This window comes from Corvus hawaiiensis, chromosome 26 (assembly GCF_020740725.1).
Source record: "Corvus hawaiiensis isolate bCorHaw1 chromosome 26, bCorHaw1.pri.cur, whole genome shotgun sequence".
In the NCBI taxonomy this organism is placed as follows: Eukaryota; Metazoa; Chordata; class Aves; order Passeriformes; family Corvidae; genus Corvus; species Corvus hawaiiensis.
Genome location: NC_063238.1, coordinates 44,854,320 through 44,872,115, shown reverse-complemented (window position 1 = coordinate 44,872,115; position 17,796 = coordinate 44,854,320). Strand labels below are relative to the sequence as shown.

Here is a 17,796-nt window from a genome sequence, read left to right as displayed (position 1 = left end):
GGAATGCAGGGATTGGTGATTGACGGCAAAACGAGCCAATGGGAAGGCAAAAAGTGCAAAGCACCCCGATTACCCCGCGCTTGAACCAATGACAAGTTCGAGATATAATGACAGACAGCGGTAAGAACCAATTAAAACTGGAGGATCCGCCCCTAGGGTGTGTCTCCCTCGCTGATTGGTTGTCTTAATGCGCAGACACGGAAGTGAAGTTTCCGTACGGGCCGGGTACAAGCAGCGGCTGCGGGCGGGCGGTGAGTGGGGGGGTGTCATGTTGGGGGGAGATGGTGGGGCCGATTTTGGGGGTTCCTGAGGAGATTTTGGGATGATTTGGGAATCCCTGGCGGAATTTGGGAGTCGCTGGGGGGGTCTGGGATCCCTGAGGGAATTTGGGGGGTCGCTGGGTGGGGGTAGGCGCTGTTTTGGGGGTGCTCTGGGACATCCTTTGAGGGGAGCTGCACTCGGGGTCCCCTCACAACGCCCCCTTTGCCTCCCCCCTCCTCCCTCGACTTCCCTTTCCGGCGGGATATCCCTGGATTCGGGGCTTCCCTGGAATTCTCCCACAGCCCCCGCTCCTCCTGTGTGTCCCCCAATTTCACCTGTGCCCCTTCCTCATTCCCACAGCCCCCTCGGAATCCATGGATTCCCTGCTTTTCCTCTGCGCCCGCCGCATCGTCGCCCACCGCCCTCTTCCCGCCCTTCCTGCCGATCTCTATCCCGTCCTTTTCCAAGCTGCGTTCCTGGATGGGAGACCCCTGGTCCTGCGGGATTTGGTGACCGCTTGGCCCTTCCCGGTGCTCAACTTCCAGCGGCTCGTGGGGCGCCGGGAGCTGCTCCGGGATCATCCCTGCAAGCTCTGCGTCCAGGCCGTCATCCTGGCCGTGGTGGCGCAGCTCCGGCGGGATCTGGAGGAGCCGGGACGCGATTCCAGGTGGGTTTGGGAATTCCGGGATGGGCACAAGCTCGGTTCCTCCTCCATCCACGTGAGTTTTCCTGCTGGTTCATTCCCGGTTTTCCCCCCTAGACGGTTCCGGCTCCGCCTGCTGGACATGACCGGACTCCCGGATGCCGCCTCCGGCCGCGCTCCCGACGGGATGAGCGTCTGGTCCGGCACCGTGGCCTTGGCCAAGGCCTGCGTGGAGGTGTCCAAGCACCAGCGGGAATTCCAGAGGCGCGGATCCAAGCGGCACAAAGGCCGTTCCGGCGCCGCCACGGCCGCGGCCGCTCCGCAGCCCCCGGGCGTGGACGTCCACGCCGACCTGTTCGTCAACGGAACATCCTACGGGATCCTCCGGGACGCGCTCCAGACCGGAGCCGCCGGCCCGCTGCGCCTCAAGTGCCGGGAATTCCAAGCCGAGGAACTCTCGGCATCCGGAATCGTGACTTTGTTGGAATCCTTGGATCCTTCCTGCGTGCGGAGGGTGGATCTGCGCTTCAACAATCTGGGATTGACCGGGCTCTCGGTGATCCTGCCGCACCTCTCCTGCTTCCCGGAGCTGCGGAGCCTCAAGCTCCAGTACAGCAACGTCGACGTGCGGCGCCCGACGCCGGAATCGGCCATCGGAATCCGGTGCCTGGCCGGGCAGCTGGGAATGCTGCCCAGCCTCCGGGAGCTCAACCTGGGATCCTCCCGGCTCTCCGGGAATCTGCGCCAGATCCTCTGGTGAGTTCCCAACGGAGCGGGATCCTCGCCGGGCCCTTCCCGCGCTCCGGGGGCATTCCCAAGGGTTGGGGTTGGTGATCTCAGGGGTCTTTTCCAGCCTGAGTGATCCTGTGATTGCAGGACTTCATTTTCCCAATATTCCTGTGATTCCAGGATTTCATTATCCCAATAGTTTATGACTCAGCGACTCCATTATTCTGTAATTTCATAATCCCAGAATTCCAGGATTCTCAAAGGCTGAACTTGATGATCTTGGACGTCTTTTCCAATCTTAGTAACCCCATGATTCCAGGATTTCATTATCCCAATATTGCCATGATCCCATTATCCCAATAGCTCATGACTCAGTGATTCCATTGTCCCGTAATTCCATGATCCCATAATTCTGTGATTCCAGGATTCCCAGAGGTTGCCCTTGATGGTCTTGGAGGCCTTTCCCAACCTCAGTGATTCCATCACTCCATGACCACATGATTCCATATTTCCAGAACTCCACAACCCCATGATTTTGATTCCACAATTCCATGGCTTCATGATCCCATAATTCCATGATTCCCAAAGGTCAAACTTGATCCTCTTGGAGCTCTTTCCCAACCTCAATCATTCCAGAATTCCACAATTCCATGGAGGGAATCACAGCTCCCGGCCCGCTCCACGATCCCATCATCCCATGACTCCGTAACTCTGTGATCCCACGATTCCATGATCCCAGAACTCCATGACCTCATCATTCCAAAATCCCCTGATTTTCAGAGGTCAAACTTGATGCTCTTGGAGATCTTTCCCAACCTCAGCCATTCCATAATTCCATCATTCCATGGCCCCATAATCCCATGATCCCGTAATTCCAGAACTCCACGATCCCACGATTTTGATGCCACAATTCTGTGCCTCCATGATCCCAGAATTCCACGATTCTCAAACCTTGAACTTGATGCTCTTGGAGCTGTTCCCACTCTCAGCCATTCCAGAATTCCACCATTCCCCAATTCCATGGATGCAATCACAGCTCTCCTTCCCCGCACTTCCCCCACCAATCCGGGACCCATCCCGACATTTCCTGATCCCACGGAGCCTCTGCTCCGTCGGCGGCTCCGGAACGTCCCCGCGGGCCTCACCTCTCCCTTTTCCCTCCCGCCAGCGACCTCCAGGCTCCGTTGGAAAGCTTGGAATTGGCCTTCTGCTCCCTCCTTCCCGCCGACCTCGCCTTCCTCTCCCAAAGCTTCCACGCTCCGGCCCTCAAAAGGTTGGATCTGAGCGGCCACGACTTCTCCCAAAGCCTCCTGGAGCCGCTCCGGCTGCTCCTGGAGGAAACCTCGGCCTCGCTGCTGCACCTGGATCTCATGGAATGCCGCATGGCCGACTCCCACCTGGACGCGCTGCTGCCGACGCTCCGGCGCTGCTCCCGCCTGCGCTTCCTGGGACTCTACGGCAATTCCCTGTCCACGGCCGCGCTCAAGGATCTGCTCCAGAAAACCCTGGAGCTGCCGGATCTGCGCCTGGTCGTGTATCCCTTCCCTGTGGATTGCTACAAGCCGGAGGCGCCCTCGGAATCCGGGTGGAATTACGAGGAGCCCATGGATGGCGAACGTTTGGCGGCGGCGAGCGCCGAGATTTCCCGGATGTTGGCGAATTCCGGGAGAACCGACCTCGTCTGGACTTACAATCCCTACGGACACGGAGCCATGGACTACTTCTCCTTGTGACTCGGGAAAGGCTTGGAGGCGGGAAAAGCTCGGAGCCTCCAGCCCGGAAAAGCGCCGCCTCCTTCTTCCCAAACTCTGGGGCGTTCCCCGCCTCATCCCGGTGCTTTTCCACCTCATTTTGGTCTTTTTCCACCTCGTTTTGATCTTTTTCCACCTCATCCCGATGTTTTCCGCTTTATTCCAGTATTTTTCCACCCCATCCTTTTGTTTCTCCGCTCCATCCTGGTGTTTTTCCCCTCATCCCGGTGTTTTCCCCCTCATCCCAGTATTTTTTTCCTTTCATTTCCATGCTTTTTCACTTCATTTCGGGATTTTTCCAGCTCATCCCACTCTTTTCTGCCCCATCCCGAGGTTTTTCTCTCATTTTCTTGCTTTTCCACCCCATTTTGAGCTTTTCCCATCCCATCCCGATATTTTTCCCCTCGTCCTGGTACCTTCCTGCCCCATCCCGATGTTTTTCCGCCTCATTTCGGTGTTTTCCTGCCTCATCCCAGTATTTTCCTCCTCATCCCAATGTTTTTCCACCTCAGTTTGGTCTTTTTCCGCCTCATTTTCCACCTCATCCCGATGTTTCCCCTCTTTTTTCTGTAGTTTTTTACCCCATCCCGATATTTTCCCCTCATCCCAGTATTTTCCTCCTCATCCCAGTGTCTTCCTACCCAATCCCAGCGTTTTTTTCCCCCATCCCACTCTTTTCCCACAACTTTTATTGCTGCTCCATCCCTGGTTGTATCCGGAGGGATCCGGCGCCACTGGAAAGCCCCGGAATTGCCCTAATTCCCACCGGATATTAATGAATCATTAATTAACAAACCAGCATCGACAGAATTCCTTCCAAATCCCAAATCCTTTATCCCAAATCCCAGCACCGCAGTGAGGAATCGGCACAGCGGCTTCCACTCTTTATTTTGGGGAAGGGAAATTCCATGGAAAAACATGGGAACGTTGGGAGGGAGGGAGGGGGGGTCTCTGATTCCGTGGGAATAATGGGAATGGCTTGGGAATCTCGGTGCTGTGGGAAATTCCAGCTCCTCCTTCTCCCATTCCCCGCGGGATAAGGAATCCCCTTAGGAAGCGGCGGGCGCAGCCTCCAATTCCTGCCCGCATCCCGACTTTTCCGCCCGCAGAATTCCCAGCAATTCCCCGGAGAGCCGATACCTCCTCCCTTCCCACAGGAAATGGGTCGGGGGTCGCTCCGAGCCTTCTCCAAACTGGAATCCCAAACTCCACTCGGAAGCCAGAGCCGAGCGCACCAATCCCACGCCGCCGGCTTGGTCCGGAGCCGGGTGGTAGAGCCGCCCGTTTTCCGGGAATACCGTCAGCATTCCCGGCTGGAAAGGCACCGCCAGGCGGGCGCCGCCTCCGCAGTAGGACAGGAGGTGATTCCCGTCGGATCCGGGCAGGATTTGGGTGAAAACCACGGGAAGATCTTCGCAGCGCAGGAAATTCCGCTCCCGGCCGCAGCGGGAAAGGAACGGGAATTCCGCCTCGTAGCGCCCGCTCCGGTTGCGCTCCAGGTGCTTGAAGAAGAAGGAGAGGAATCCCACATCTGTTGGGATGAAGGCATTGATGGGATTCATGGATCGGCTTCCGGCACCGAGGAATTCGTGGATGAATTCCGGGAAATTAAAAGGGGGAGGGGTTCGTTAAGGGGATTCCGTTTGGGAAAGGGGATGAGGGAAGGGAATGAGCTCCGGAGGAATCGGGGAGGGCAAATGCTTTCCCAGATGAATTTCTGGAGTAAAAGTGGGTTTCCTAATTAATTAATTAATTAGGGAATGTCTTAATTAGGGAACGATTAATTCATGAGGGATTAAGATGCAAATTAGGGGCTCCCCCCCTTCCTGCCTTTCCCGCCCCTTGCCAAGGCTCAGCCCCCCCTAATTAAGGATTAAATCCCAATTAAGGTTCAAATCTCGATTAGGGATCGGAGCCCAATTAATGACTGGATCCCAATTAACGAGGGGATCCTAATTAAGGAGGGCCCAGGGGTACCTTTGAAGCAGGTGATGAAGTTCTTGACTTTGGTGTCATCCAGGAAAAGCTGTGGAAAAGCGGGAAAAAGCCTCAAAATGCTCGAGTTTTCCCAGACAGATCCCGGGATTTGTCTGGGATCCGTTTGGGATCTGGCCTGAGTCCATCCAGGTTTTTTTCGGGCAGTTTGGGATCTATCCTGGAGCGATTCCATGGATCCGTGGGGGATCTCTTTGTGGGATCTGTCCTGAGCCCATTGAAAGCTTTTTTGGGATCCCTCTGCAATCTGACTGGGATTTGTCTGGGATCTGTCCAGGATCCATCCAGGATACGTTTGGAGTCTGCCCGGAATCTTTCTGGGATTCATCTGGGATCTCTCCATGATCCTGCTGGGATCCATCTGGGATCTCTCCACGATCCTCCTGGGATTCATCCTGGATCCACCCGCATTCTCCCTGGGATTTGCTCAGGATGCAGGCAGGGAATCTCACCGGGATCTGCTGCTCCTTCCCCTCCCCACCTCCCCAAGGACCCTCCAGTCCCCTATAGATCCCCCACAGACCCCACGCCCCCCCTATAGATCCCCTATAGACCCCCCCCTCACCTGCCCCTGGTGATCCAAGTAATAAAAATACTCGCGGCTTCCCGGCCCCGGCCGCTGCCCCTGCTGGTACCAGAGCGCCGGGCGGGCGCAGAGCCGCAGCACCGCCCCCACCCGCATCGCGACAGCGACCGGCGAGCCCCGGACAGCGCCGAGCCACCGCTCCTGTCGCGACAGGCGACAGAGGGCGCGGAGCGGGCGGCGCGACCCGGAAGTGGCGGCCTGGGGGGGGGGGATCGGAATGCGAGGGCACCCACGGGTGGTGCAGCGCTGAAAAGGCTCCGGGTGGAAGCAGAAGCGGAGGGGCCGGGGGTGCCCGGCTGTTATAGGTACCGAGGGGCCCCTATGGATCTCCAGCCCCCTATAGAACCCCCCTCAGGCATCCCTATAGGGCCCCAGACCCCTCCAGACCCTCAGCGACCCTATAAACACCCCCTATAAACCCCCCAGGCTCTGGGTGCCCTCACAGACCCCCCGCCCCCCCATAGATGCCCTCCCTCCGCCATGTTCCCCTATAGACCCTCAGGGCCCTCAGCCACCGGGATGAGGCAAAACCCGTCGGAATGAGGTGGAAAAGCACCGAAATGAGGCGGAAAAATATCGGGATGAGGAGAAAAACGCCGGGATGAAGTGGAGAAACAGCAAAATAAGGTGGAAAATCACCTGGAATGAAGAGGGAAAACACCGGGATGAGGGGTGGGGTGGAAAACCACCGGGATGAGGGGGAAAAATTGCTAAATGAGGTGGAAAAACAACAAAATGAGGCGGAGAAACAGCGGGAAGGGGTGGAAAAATATCAAAATTGGGGTGGAAAAGCAGCGGGATGAGGGAAAACCCACTGGGATGGGGTGGAAAACCACCGGGATGAGGGAAAAGCCACTGAAATGAGGCGGGAAGACACCAAATGAGGCCCAAAATACCAAAATCAGTTGGAAAAGCACCAGGATGAGGGGGAAAATGCCAAATTGAGGTGGGAAAACACCGGGATGAGGTAAAAAAATACAAAAATGAGGTGGAAAAGCAGCAGGATGAGGGGGAAAATAGCAGGAGAAGGCCCAAACCACCAAAATGAGGTGGAAAACCACTGGGATGAGGGGAAAAACACCAAAAAGAGGTGAAAAACCAATGGAATAAGGCCCAAAAATACCAAAATGAGGTAGAAAAGTACTAAGAGAAGGCAAAAAATTGCAAAATGAAGCGGAAAAGCACCAAAATGAGCTGGAAAAGCACCAGGATGAGGGGGAAAATGCCAGATTGAGGTGGGAAAACACCGGGATGAGGGCAAAAATACCAAAATGAGGTGGAAAAGTACTAGGATAAGGCAAAAAAATTGCAAAATGAGGTGGAAAAGTGTCAAAATGAGGAGGAAAACCACTGGGATGAGGGGAAAACCACCGGGATAAGGCCCAAAACTGCAAAATGAGGTGGAAAACCACTGGGATGAGGGGAAAAATACCAAAAAGAGGTGAAAAACCAATGGAATAAGGCCCAAAAATACCAAAATGAGGTAGAAAAGTACTAAGAGAAGGCAAAAAATTGCAAAATGAGGCGGAAAAGCATCAAAATGAGATGGAAAAGCACCAGGATGAGGGGGAAAATGCCAGATTGAGGCAAAAACCAGCAAAATGAGGTGGAAAAGCACCGGGATGAGGAGAAAAATATCAGGATAAGGCAAAAAAACCCCCAAAATCAGTTGGAAAACCACTGGGATGAGGGAAAAAAAAACCAAAATGAGGCAGAAAAGCAGCAGGATGAGGGGAAAATCACCAGGAGAAGGCCCAAACCACCAAAATGAGGTGGAAAAGCACCGGCATGAGGGGAAAAAATCATGGGATAAGGCAAAAAATACCAAAATGAGGTGGAAAAGCCCCGGGATGAGGAGAAAAACACTGGGATGAGGCAAAACCCAGTGAAACGAGGTGGGAAACCACCGGGATCAAGTGAAAAAAAAACCGGGATGAGGCAGAAAAAGCCCCAAAGTGAGGTGGAAAACCCCAAAATGAGGCGGAAAACCCCAAAATGAGGCGGAAAAGCAGCGGGATTGGATGGAAAAACCCCGAAAAGAGGGAAATCAGGGAGGATTCATGGATTGGGAGAGATCCCTCGGCCAATCCCATCAGGGCACGACAGACTCGGGATCTGGGATAGGATGAGTTTATTTCCAACGGAATCAGAGCAGGAGAACAAGACCCCAAATCCACCTTTTCCCCCCTCCCCACTTCCCTCTTTCCCAGCTTTCCCTCAATCCCTCCAGCAGCGCTGGGAGCCCGGGGCCATCCCGTGGGATTTTCCATTTCTCCAACGTGAATCTATCCCACAGCAAGTTTTCCATGGATTTCTCCACTGGGTCGTTCCCATGGGAGAGATTTCTCCATGAATCCATCCCAAGGTAAGAGTTTTCCATGGATTTCTCCACCATGGGAAAGAGTTTTCCAGGATTTCTCCAACGTGAATCCATCCCACAGCGAGTTTTCCATGGATTCTTCCACCACGGGAAAGAGTTTTCCAGGATTTCTCCAACGTGAATCCATCCCACAGCGAGTTTTCCATGGATTTCTCCAACGTGTCATTCCCATGGAAGACAATTTCCTTTTCCAAGGGGTCAATCCTTTGGGAACATCCCACTCCAAGGTTTTTTTCCTCTGCGGTCACGGAATCCTACCAGGAATCTGCTCCCTTTTCCATGGATCCGCAGGTCCTTGCGAGGATCCAGCCCCAGGATGGGCTTCCCATTGGATGCACCAGGGAATTTTGGGAATTTCCACTCCAGTTCCTTGGAATAATCTCCAGAGTCGTTCCTTTCCCATATTCCTGCTCCAGAATTCCATCTGTGCCATGATGTGTTTCTTCCAACTTAATTCGAATTCCAGAGGCGTCATCACCGTTCCCGATGGGATCAGCCGGACATGGGAGAAGCTTCCGGCAGCTTCCCACGGAATCCAGCCCCGGAGCCTCCCAAAATTTGGCCATGCAAACCCAATCCCAATGGAAAAACGCCAGGATGGGCTGGAAAAAGAACAAAATGGGGGAAAAACACCAGAATGAAGTGGGAAAAACTTGGAATGAGGAGGAAAAGTATCGGGATAAGGGGAAAAATATCGGGATGGGATGGAAAAACCTCAAAATGCGGCAGAAAAGCAAGAAAATCAGGGAAAAAAATCTCGGGATCGGGCGGAATAACAACGGGATGAACAGGAAAAATCCTGAAACGAGGTGGGAAAGCACCGAAATGAAGGGAAAAAAAATACTGGAATGAGGTGGAAAAGCACCGGGATGAGGCGGGAAACGCCCCAGAGTTTGGGAAGAAGGAGGCGGCGCTTTTCCGGGCTGGAGGCTCCGAGCTTTTCCCGCCTCCAAGCCTTTCCCGAGTCACAAGGAGAAGTAGTCCATGGCTCCGTGTCCGTAGGGATTGTAAGTCCAGACGAGGTCGGTTCTCCCGGAATTCGCCAGCAGCTGGGAAATCTCGGCGCTCGCCGCCGCCAAACGTTCGCCATCCATGGGCTCCTCGTAAATCCGCCGGGATCCCGGGATTCTGCGCGGAGGCTCCGGCTTGTAGCAATCCACAGGGAAGGGATACACGACCAGGCGCAGATCCGGCAGCTCCAGGGTTTTCTGGAGCAGATCCTTGAGCGCGGCCGTGGACAGGGAATTGCCGTAGAGTCCCAGGAAGCGCAGGCGGGAGCAGCGCCGGAGCGTCGGCAGCAGCGCGTCCAGGTGGGAGTCGGCCATGCGGCATTCCATGAGATCCAGGTGCAGCAGCGAGGCCGAGGTTTCCTCCAGGAGCAGCCGGAGCGGCTCCAGGAGGCTTTGGGAGAAGTCGTGGCCGCTCAGATCCAACCTTTTGAGGGCCGGAGCGTGGAAGCTTTGGGAGAGGAAGGCGAGGTCGGCGGGAAGGAGGGAGCAGAAGGCCAATTCCAAGCTTTCCAACGGAGCCTGGAGGTCGCTGGCGGGAGGGAAAAGGGAGAGGTGAGGCCCGCGGGGACGTTCCGGAGCCGCCGACGGAGCAGAGGCTCCGTGGGATCAGGAAATGTCGGGATGGGTCCCGGATTGGTGGGGGAAGTGCGGGGAAGGAGAGCTGTGATTGCATCCATGGAATTGGGGAATGGTGGAATTCTGGAATGGCTGAGAGTGGGAACAGCTCCAAGAGCATCAAGTTCAAGGTTTGAGAATCGTGGAATTCTGGGATCATGGAGGCACAGAATTGTGGCATCAAAATCGTGGGATCGTGGAGTTCTGGAATTACGGGATCATGGGATTATGGGGCCATGGAATGATGGAATTATGGAATGGCTGAGGTTGGGAAAGATCTCCAAGAGCATCAAGTTTGACCTCTGAAAATCAGGGGATTTTGGAATGATGAGGTCATGGAGTTCTGGGATCATGGAATCGTGGGATCACAGAGTTACGGAGTCATGGGATGATGGGATCGTGGAGCGGGCCGGGAGCTGTGATTCCCTCCATGGAATTGTGGAATTCTGGAATGATTGAGGTTGGGAAAGAGCTCCAAGAGCATCAAGTTTGACCTTTGGGAATCATGGAATTATGGGATCATGAAGCCATGGAATTGTGGAATCAAAATCGTGGGGTTGTGGAGTTCTGGAATTATGGAATCATGGGATTATGGGGTCATGGAATGATGGCATCACTGAATTATGGGATCAGGAAATTACAGGACAATGGAATCACTGAGTCATGAGCTATTGGGATAACGGGATCATGGGATCATGGCAATATTGGGATAATGAAATCCTGGAATCATGGGGTTACTAAGATTGGAAAAGATCTCCAAGATCATCAAGTTCAGCCTTTGAGAATCCTGGAATTCTGGGATTATGAAATTACAGAATAATGGAGTCGCTGAGTCATAAACTATTGGGATAATGAAATCCTGGAATCACAGGAATATTGGGAAAATGAAGTCCTGCAATCACAGGATCACTCAGGCTGGAAAAGACCCCCGAGATCACCAACCCCAACCCTTGGGAATGCCCCCGGAGCGCGGGAAGGGCCCGGCGAGGATCCCGCTCCGTTGGGAACTCACCAGAGGATCTGGCGCAGATTCCCGGAGAGCCGGGAGGATCCCAGGTTGAGCTCCCGGAGGCTGGGCAGCATTCCCAGCTGCCCGGCCAGGCACCGGATTCCGATGGCCGATTCCGGCGTCGGGCGCCGCACGTCGACGTTGCTGTACTGGAGCTTGAGGCTCCGCAGCTCTGGGAAGCGGGAGAGGTGCGGCAGGATCACCGAGAGCCCGGTCAATCCCAGATTCCGGAAGCGCAGATCCACCCTCCGCACGCAGGAAGGATCCAAGGATTCCAGCAGGCTCACGATTCCGGCCAGGGAGAGCTTCTCGGCTTGGAATTCCCGGCACTTGAGGCGCAGCGGGCCGGCGGCTCCGGTCTGGAGCGCGTCCCGGAGGATCCCGTAGGATGTTCCGTTGACGAACAGGTCGGCGTGGACGTCCACGCCCGGGGGCTGCGGAGCGGCCGCGGCCGTGGCGGCGCCGGAACGGCCTTTGTGCCGCTTGGATCCGCGCCTCTGGAATTCCCGCTGGTGCTTGGACACCTCCACGCAGGCCTTGGCCAAGGCCACGGTGCCGGACCAGACGCTCATCCCGTCGGGAGCGCGGCCGGCGGGATCATCCGGAACTCCCGTTACGTCCAGCACGCGGAGCCGGCACCCGCTGGGAGGGAAAACCGGGAATGAACCAGCAGGAAAACTCACGTGGATGGAGGAGGAACCGAGCTTGTGCCCATCCCGGAATTCCCAAACCCACCTGGAATCGCGTCCCGGCTCCTCCAGATCCCGCCGGAGCTGCGCCACCACGGCCAGGATGACGGCCTGGACGCAGAGCTTGCAGGGATGATCCCGGAGCAGCTCCCGGCGCCCCACGAGCCGCTGGAAGTTGAGCACCGGGAAGGGCCAAGCGGTCACCAAATCCCGCAGGACCAGGGGTCTCCCATCCAGGAACGCAGCTTGGAAAAGGATGGGATAGAGGTGGGCGGGAAGGGCGGGAAGGAGGACGGGAAGGGGGTGCTGAGCCACCATGCGGCGGGCGCACAGGAAAAGGAGGGAATCCGAGTATCCCGGGGGCAGCTGGCGTTTGGGAATACACGGCGGGATTTGGGTGGAGCGGCTGCGTGAAGGAGCCATGGCGGAATCCCGGGAAAAGCCCGGAATCCAGGGATATCCCCGCTGGAAAGGGAACCTGTGGGAGAAATGGGAGGGGGAAGAAGGCAAAGGGGGGCGTTTTGGGGAGGGGAGCTTGAGTGGAGTTGTTGCAAAAATGGGGACCTGGAGCAACCCCAAAAGAGCCTCAGCCCAGCCAGGGATCCCCAAAACCAGTCCAGGGATCCCCAAAATCCCCTCAATGAGCCCATGGACCCCCAAACCAGTCCAGGGACTCTCCCCAAACCAGTCCAGAGATCGCCTCAGATCACCCCACACCAGTCCGGGGATGCCCCAAACCAGTCCAGAGACCCCCAAACCACGCCAGGGACCCTTCCCAGACCTCCCCAAACCAGTCCAGGAACCCCCAAACCTGCCCAGGGACCCCTGAGGGATCCCCAAAACCAGCCCAGGGACCCCCCAGGCCCCCCAAACCAGTCCAGGGACCCCAAAACCAGCCCAGGGACTCCTTGGACCCCCTAGACCAGCGCAGGGACCCCAAAACCAGTCCAGGGACCCCTCAGGGATCCCCAAACCAGTCCAGGGACCCCAAAACCAGCCCGGGGACTCTCCAGGCCCCCTAAACCAGCCCAGGGACCCCAAAACCAGCCCAGGGACTCTCCAGGCCCCCCCAAACCAGCCCAGGCTCCCTCAAAACCACTCCAGGGATCCCCCAAAAACCCTTCAATCCCCTCTGGGACACCCCAAACCAACCTAGAAACCCCCCAGACCTCCCTAAATCAGTCCAAGGATCCCCCAAACCAGTCCACTGACCCCTAAACCAGTACATGAATCCCCCCCAGACCTCCCCAAACCAGTTCAGGGACCCCCAAACCTGCCCAGGCACCCCTCAGGGATCCCCCAAACCAGTCCAGGGACCCCTGAACCTGCCCAGGGACCCCTCAGGGATCCCCCAAACCAGTCCAGGGACCCCAAAACCAGTCCAGGGACTCTCCAGACCCCCTAAACCAGCCCAGGGACCCCAAAACCAGCCCAGGGACTCCCTGGACCCCTAAACCAGCCCAGGGACCCCAAAACCAGCCCAGGCTCCCTCAAAACCACTCCAGGGATCCCTCAAAAACCCTTCAATCCCCTCTGGGACACCCCAAACCAACTCAGAAACCCCCCAGACCTCCCGAAACCAGTCCAGAGATCCCCCAAACCAGTCCAGTGACCCCTAAACCAGTACACGAATCCCCCCCGACCTTCCCAAACCAGTTCAGGAACCCCAAAACCAACCATGGGGCCCCCCAGACCTCTCCAAACCAGCCCAGGGACCCCCTAAACCAGTCCAGAGCTTCCTAAACCAGTCCAGGGACCCCCCCAGACCTCCCCAAGCCAGTTCAGGGACCCCCAAACCTGCCCAGGCACCCCTCAGGGATCCCCCAAACCAGTTCAGGGACCCCCGAACCCGCCCAGGGACTCTCCAGGCCCCCTAAACCAGCCCAGGGACCCCAAAACCAGCCCAGGGACTCTCCAGGCCCCCCCAAACCAGCCCAGGCTCCCTCAAAACCACTCCAGGGATCCCCCAAAACCCCTTCAATCCCTTCTGGAACACCCCAAACCAACCTAGAAACCCCCCAGACCTCCCTAAACCAGTCCAGGGATCTCCAGAACCAGTCCAGAGACCCCCAAACCAGCCAAAGGAACCCCCAGATCCCCCCAAATCAGCCCAGGGACTCCCCAAACCAATCCCGGGACTCCCCACATCCCCTCTAAACCAGTCCAGGGACCCCTCCCGGGCCCCCTAAACCCACCCCTCCACACCCCAGGGATCCTCCTAAACCAGCCCAGGGATCCCCAGGAGCCCCCCTAAATCAGCCCCCCCTCCCAGGGAGCAGCCCCGGACCCCCCAAACCACCTCAGAGACCCCCCCAAGACCCCCAATCCAGCCCGTCCCACCCACAGGGTCCTTCCCAGCCTTCCCAATCCAGGCCGGGACCCCTCCCCAACCCCCTTAAACCCACCCAAGGAGAGCCCCCAGGCCCCCTAAACCCCTACAGGGTCCCCCCAATCTCCTGAAGCCCCCTCAGGGACCCCCCGAACCCCCAAACCAACCCCGCCACCCCCCCCAACATGGCGTCCCCCACTCACCGCCTGCCCGCAGCCCCCACCCGCCCCTGCCCGTATGGAAGCTCCACCTCCGGATCTGCGCGCTGCGCCCACCAATCAGCGAGAGAGATTCACCCTGGGGGCGGGATCTCGCCTTTTTATTGGCTCTTACTGCTGTCTGTCAAAGTTCCACCGCAGGTCTCATTGGTTGTTGCGGTGTGGGCGGGCGCTTTGAGATTACCTCGCATTTATTGGCTCTTTTCGCTGTCAATCAACATTCCTTACCTTCTCATTGGCTGGCGCGCGGCGGGAGCGGGAGGTTCGCTCTGAGGCGGCTCTGGGGTTCCCCTACCCCCCAAGCCATCCCCGGATCCCGATCCCGGATCCCGATCCCCGATCCCGGATCCCGATCCCGGATCCCGATCCCGGGGCCATGGAACAGCAGCGGGGGCTGAGGGCGCTGCTGAAGCGCTGGGAAGCCGAATTCCTGCGGGAACGGCGGAGGAAGCCCAGCCAGGTCCTCATAGGGGGGCTCCGGGGGGAATTTGGGGGGGCTCCCTGAGGAGGATCCCTGGAATGGGAGGGGTTGGTTTGGGGGCCTGGGAAGGTCCCTGGGATAATTTGAAGTGGTCTGGAGATGTTTTGGGGAACGCGGGGAGGTCTCTGGGATGGTTTTGGGGGGTCCCCGGAATGGGATGGGGCTGTTTTGGGAATGCTCGGGGGAGTCCCTGGACTGGTCTAGGGGGTCTGGGAGGGGTTCTCTGTGGGGGTTTAGGGGGACTGGGCGGGGCTTAGGGGAGGCTCGGGGGGCGTCTCTGGGATGGGAGGGGCTATTTTGGGGTTTTCCTCACTAGATACCCTCTTACAGGTCTTCCTGTATGCACCGCCCGCTTCCCTTGGTGACCCAGGTAATTAAAACACTCGCGACTTCTGGGCCTTGGTCGAATCGCGACAGCGACCCCACGGGGCCACCCCCTGTCGCGACAGGCGACAGCGCCCACGGCGCGGGAAGTGCGACCCGGAAGTGGCGGCATGGGGGACGGGAATGCGGCGGCACCTCTGTAGGGCAGTGCAGCGCTGAAAGAGCTCCGGCTGGAACCGGAACCGCCAACGGGGGGACCGGAGGGACACAGCTCCAGGGACAGCTTGGGGACATCTGGGGGACTCCCAGAGTCCCCTGGGACACTTGGGGACACCCAAAGCCCCTATAGACACCCCTGGGACACCGTTGGGGTCCTCTAGGGACACCCAGAGCCCCTATAGACACCCCTGGGACACCGTTGGGGTCCTCTAGGGACACCCAGAGCCCCTATAGACACCCCTGGGACACCGTTGGAGTCCTCTAGGGACACCCAGAGCCCTATAGACACCCCTGGGACACCGTTGGGGTCCTTTAGGGACACTCAGAGCCCCTATAGACACCCCTGGGACACCGTTGGGGTCCTCTAGGGACACCCAGAGCCCTATAGACACCCCTGGGACACCGTTGGGGTCCTTTAGGGACACTCAGAGCCCTATAGACACCCCTGGGACACCGTTGGGGTCCTTTAGGGACACTCAGAGCCCCTACAGACACCCCTGGGACACCGTTGGGGTCCTTTAGGGACACTCAGAGCCCTATAGACACCCCTGGGACACCGTTGGGGTCCTTTAGGGACACCCAGAGTCCCTATAGACACCCCTGGGACACTGTTGGGGTCCTCTAGGGACACCCAGAGCCCCTATAGACACCCCTGGGACACCGTTGGGGTCCTCTAGGGACACCCAGAGCCCCTATAGACACCCCCCCCATAAACCCTGCTGTAGAGTCTGGGGGGGTGTCTCTATAACCCCTGGATTTTGGGGGGACCCCCATATTCCTCCCAGCCCCGTATCCCAAATTCCCGGCTCCCATCCCAAATTCCCGGCCCTTTTCCCGCTCCAAAGGGACCAGGACCGAGCAGCACTTTCCATACGGAGCTTTATTCACACGCGGGGAGGGGGGAGGGGCGCGAAGCCCCCCCCCGCCCCCCCCAAATACAGAGTTCGGCGGCCCCTCGGGAGACCCCAAAATCCAACCCCCCGCTCGTAGCGGGGGTGGGGGAGGAGAAAGGAGAATTCCCGAGGGAATTCCCGGTGTGGGGGGTGGGGAGGAGGGAATCCTGGGAAAATCCCGGGGAAGGAGGGGCGGGTCCGTCCCTTGAATTCGGATTTTTTCCCGTCGTATTTTTTTGATTTTTTTTTTGGTTTTTTTTTTAATAATAATAAATAAAAACCTCGAGGCTTTAAACAAAAAAAAAACCAAACCCCAAAAACCGCCGGAAAAAAAAAAAAAAAAAAAAGAGGGGGAGGGGAAAATGACGTAAAAACCAATTAAAAATGAATGAGTTGAGCCCACAAATTAATGAATGAATGAACGAAATATTAATTAAGTGGATGTGGAGGAAAAAGGGGGGTCCCTCCCCCCCACCTACCCCTGGCAGTGAGCAGCGCTGGGAGGTAGCGCTGGGTCGGCCCCCCCAGTCCCAGTTTGGGGACCCCCCCACCAGTTTGGGGACCCTCCCATGATTTTGGGGACCCTCCCCGGGCTTTGGGGACTCCCTCCATGGGACCCCCTCGATTTTGGGGACTGTCCCCACCCCATGGGACCCCCCCCCCCCCCCCGCCCATTTTGGGGGCCCCCTCCATGGGACCTCCCCACTTTGGGGTCCTTCCCATGATCTTGGGGACCCCCCCGGCGTTGGGGGCTCCCTCTCCGTGGGACCCCCCCTCATTTTGGGGATCCCCTCCATAGGACACCCCTCCCATTTTGGGGATCTCCCCACTTTGGGGACCCCCCCATAGGACCCCACCATTTTGGGGACCATACTCCACCTTGGGAACCCCACCCATGGGACCCCCCCATTTTGGGGACCCTCCCTACTTTGGGACCTCCCCAATTTGGGGACCCCCTTCATTTTGGGGACCATCCCCATTTTGGGGACCCCTCCACTTTGGGGACCCCCCGCCCCCCACCCATGGGACCTCCACCCAAAATTTGGGGCCGTTAATTAAATTTGGGGGGGGTCCTCCTAATTAGTAATTGTCTTTATAGGTCCCTATAAACTCTTATGGGTGCCCCCACCCCAAAACCAGTGGGTGCCCCCCAAACCAGTGGGTGCCCCCCTGGGTGGAGCCAAAGGCGCTTGGGGGGGCCCTGGGGGGACCCTTTGTCTCTGGGGTGGGGGCACCACAGAAGGACCTGGAGGAGATTTGAGGGCACCAAGGTTGGACCTGGAGGAGATTTGGGGGCACCAAGCTGGGACCTGGAGCAGATGATGGTGCCCAGGTGGGTCCTGAAGGATCTGGAGGAGGTTGGGGGGCACCAAGGTTGGTCCTGAAGAAGATTGAGGGGCACCAAGGTGGGGCCTGGAGGACCTGGAGGAGATGGGGGGGGGGGCACCAAGATGGGTCCTGGATGAGGTGGGGGCACCAAGGTGGGACCTGGAGGAGACCTGGGGGCACCAAGGTGGGACCTGGAGGACCTGGAAGAAGTTGGGGGGTGCTCAGGTGGGACCTGGAGCAGATGATGGTGCCCAGGTGGGTCCTGGAGAAAACTGAGGGGCCACCAAGGTAGAACCTGGAGGACCTGGAGGAGATGGGGGGCACCAAGATGGGTC

At 57.6% G+C, this 17,796-nt stretch overlaps 3 protein-coding genes across 6 annotated transcripts; 1 reads left to right on the top strand and 2 right to left on the bottom strand.

Annotated features, from left to right (window-relative positions):
* The first annotated feature begins 39 nt into the window (after positions 1–39).
* On the top strand, positions 40–4,179 carry LRRC14 (leucine rich repeat containing 14). Of its 2 annotated transcripts, none has more exons than XM_048286383.1 (4): positions 40–120; positions 622–928; positions 1,022–1,660; positions 2,802–4,179. In XM_048286383.1, the coding sequence occupies exons 1-4, from the start codon at positions 108–110 to the stop codon at positions 3,364–3,366; spliced, it is 1,524 nt and encodes a 507-aa protein (XP_048142340.1). In that variant the 5' UTR covers positions 40–107; the 3' UTR covers positions 3,367–4,179. The 2 variants fall into 2 exon arrangements, with proteins under 2 accessions (XP_048142340.1, XP_048142338.1); XM_048286381.1 differs by lacking the exon at positions 40–120 and adding an exon at positions 173–251.
* A 76-nt stretch (positions 4,180–4,255) lies between these two features.
* On the bottom strand, positions 4,256–6,179 carry C26H8orf82 (chromosome 26 C8orf82 homolog). Of its 2 annotated transcripts, XM_048286387.1 has the most exons (3): positions 5,945–6,179; positions 5,362–5,410; positions 4,256–4,915 (listed from the first exon to the last, which is right to left on the bottom strand). In XM_048286387.1, exons 1-3 carry the CDS (start codon positions 6,059–6,061, stop codon positions 4,434–4,436), a joined length of 648 nt encoding a protein of 215 aa, XP_048142344.1. In that variant the 5' UTR covers positions 6,062–6,179; the 3' UTR covers positions 4,256–4,433. The 2 variants fall into 2 exon arrangements, with proteins under 2 accessions (XP_048142344.1, XP_048142343.1); XM_048286386.1 differs by lacking the exon at positions 5,945–6,179 and having other exon boundaries at positions 5,362–5,859.
* A 1,902-nt stretch (positions 6,180–8,081) lies between these two features.
* LOC125317228 (leucine-rich repeat-containing protein 14-like) lies at positions 8,082–14,246 on the bottom strand. Of its 2 annotated transcripts, none has more exons than XM_048286944.1 (4): positions 14,201–14,246; positions 11,715–12,146; positions 10,983–11,621; positions 8,082–9,884 (listed from the first exon to the last, which is right to left on the bottom strand). In XM_048286944.1, exons 2-4 carry the CDS (start codon positions 12,089–12,091, stop codon positions 9,311–9,313), a joined length of 1,590 nt encoding a protein of 529 aa, XP_048142901.1. In that variant the 5' UTR covers positions 12,092–12,146; positions 14,201–14,246; the 3' UTR covers positions 8,082–9,310. The 2 variants fall into 2 exon arrangements, with proteins under 2 accessions (XP_048142901.1, XP_048142902.1); XM_048286945.1 differs by lacking the exon at positions 14,201–14,246 and adding an exon at positions 13,413–13,430 and having other exon boundaries at positions 11,715–12,300.
* Between the last annotated feature and the right edge of the window lie 3,550 nt (positions 14,247–17,796).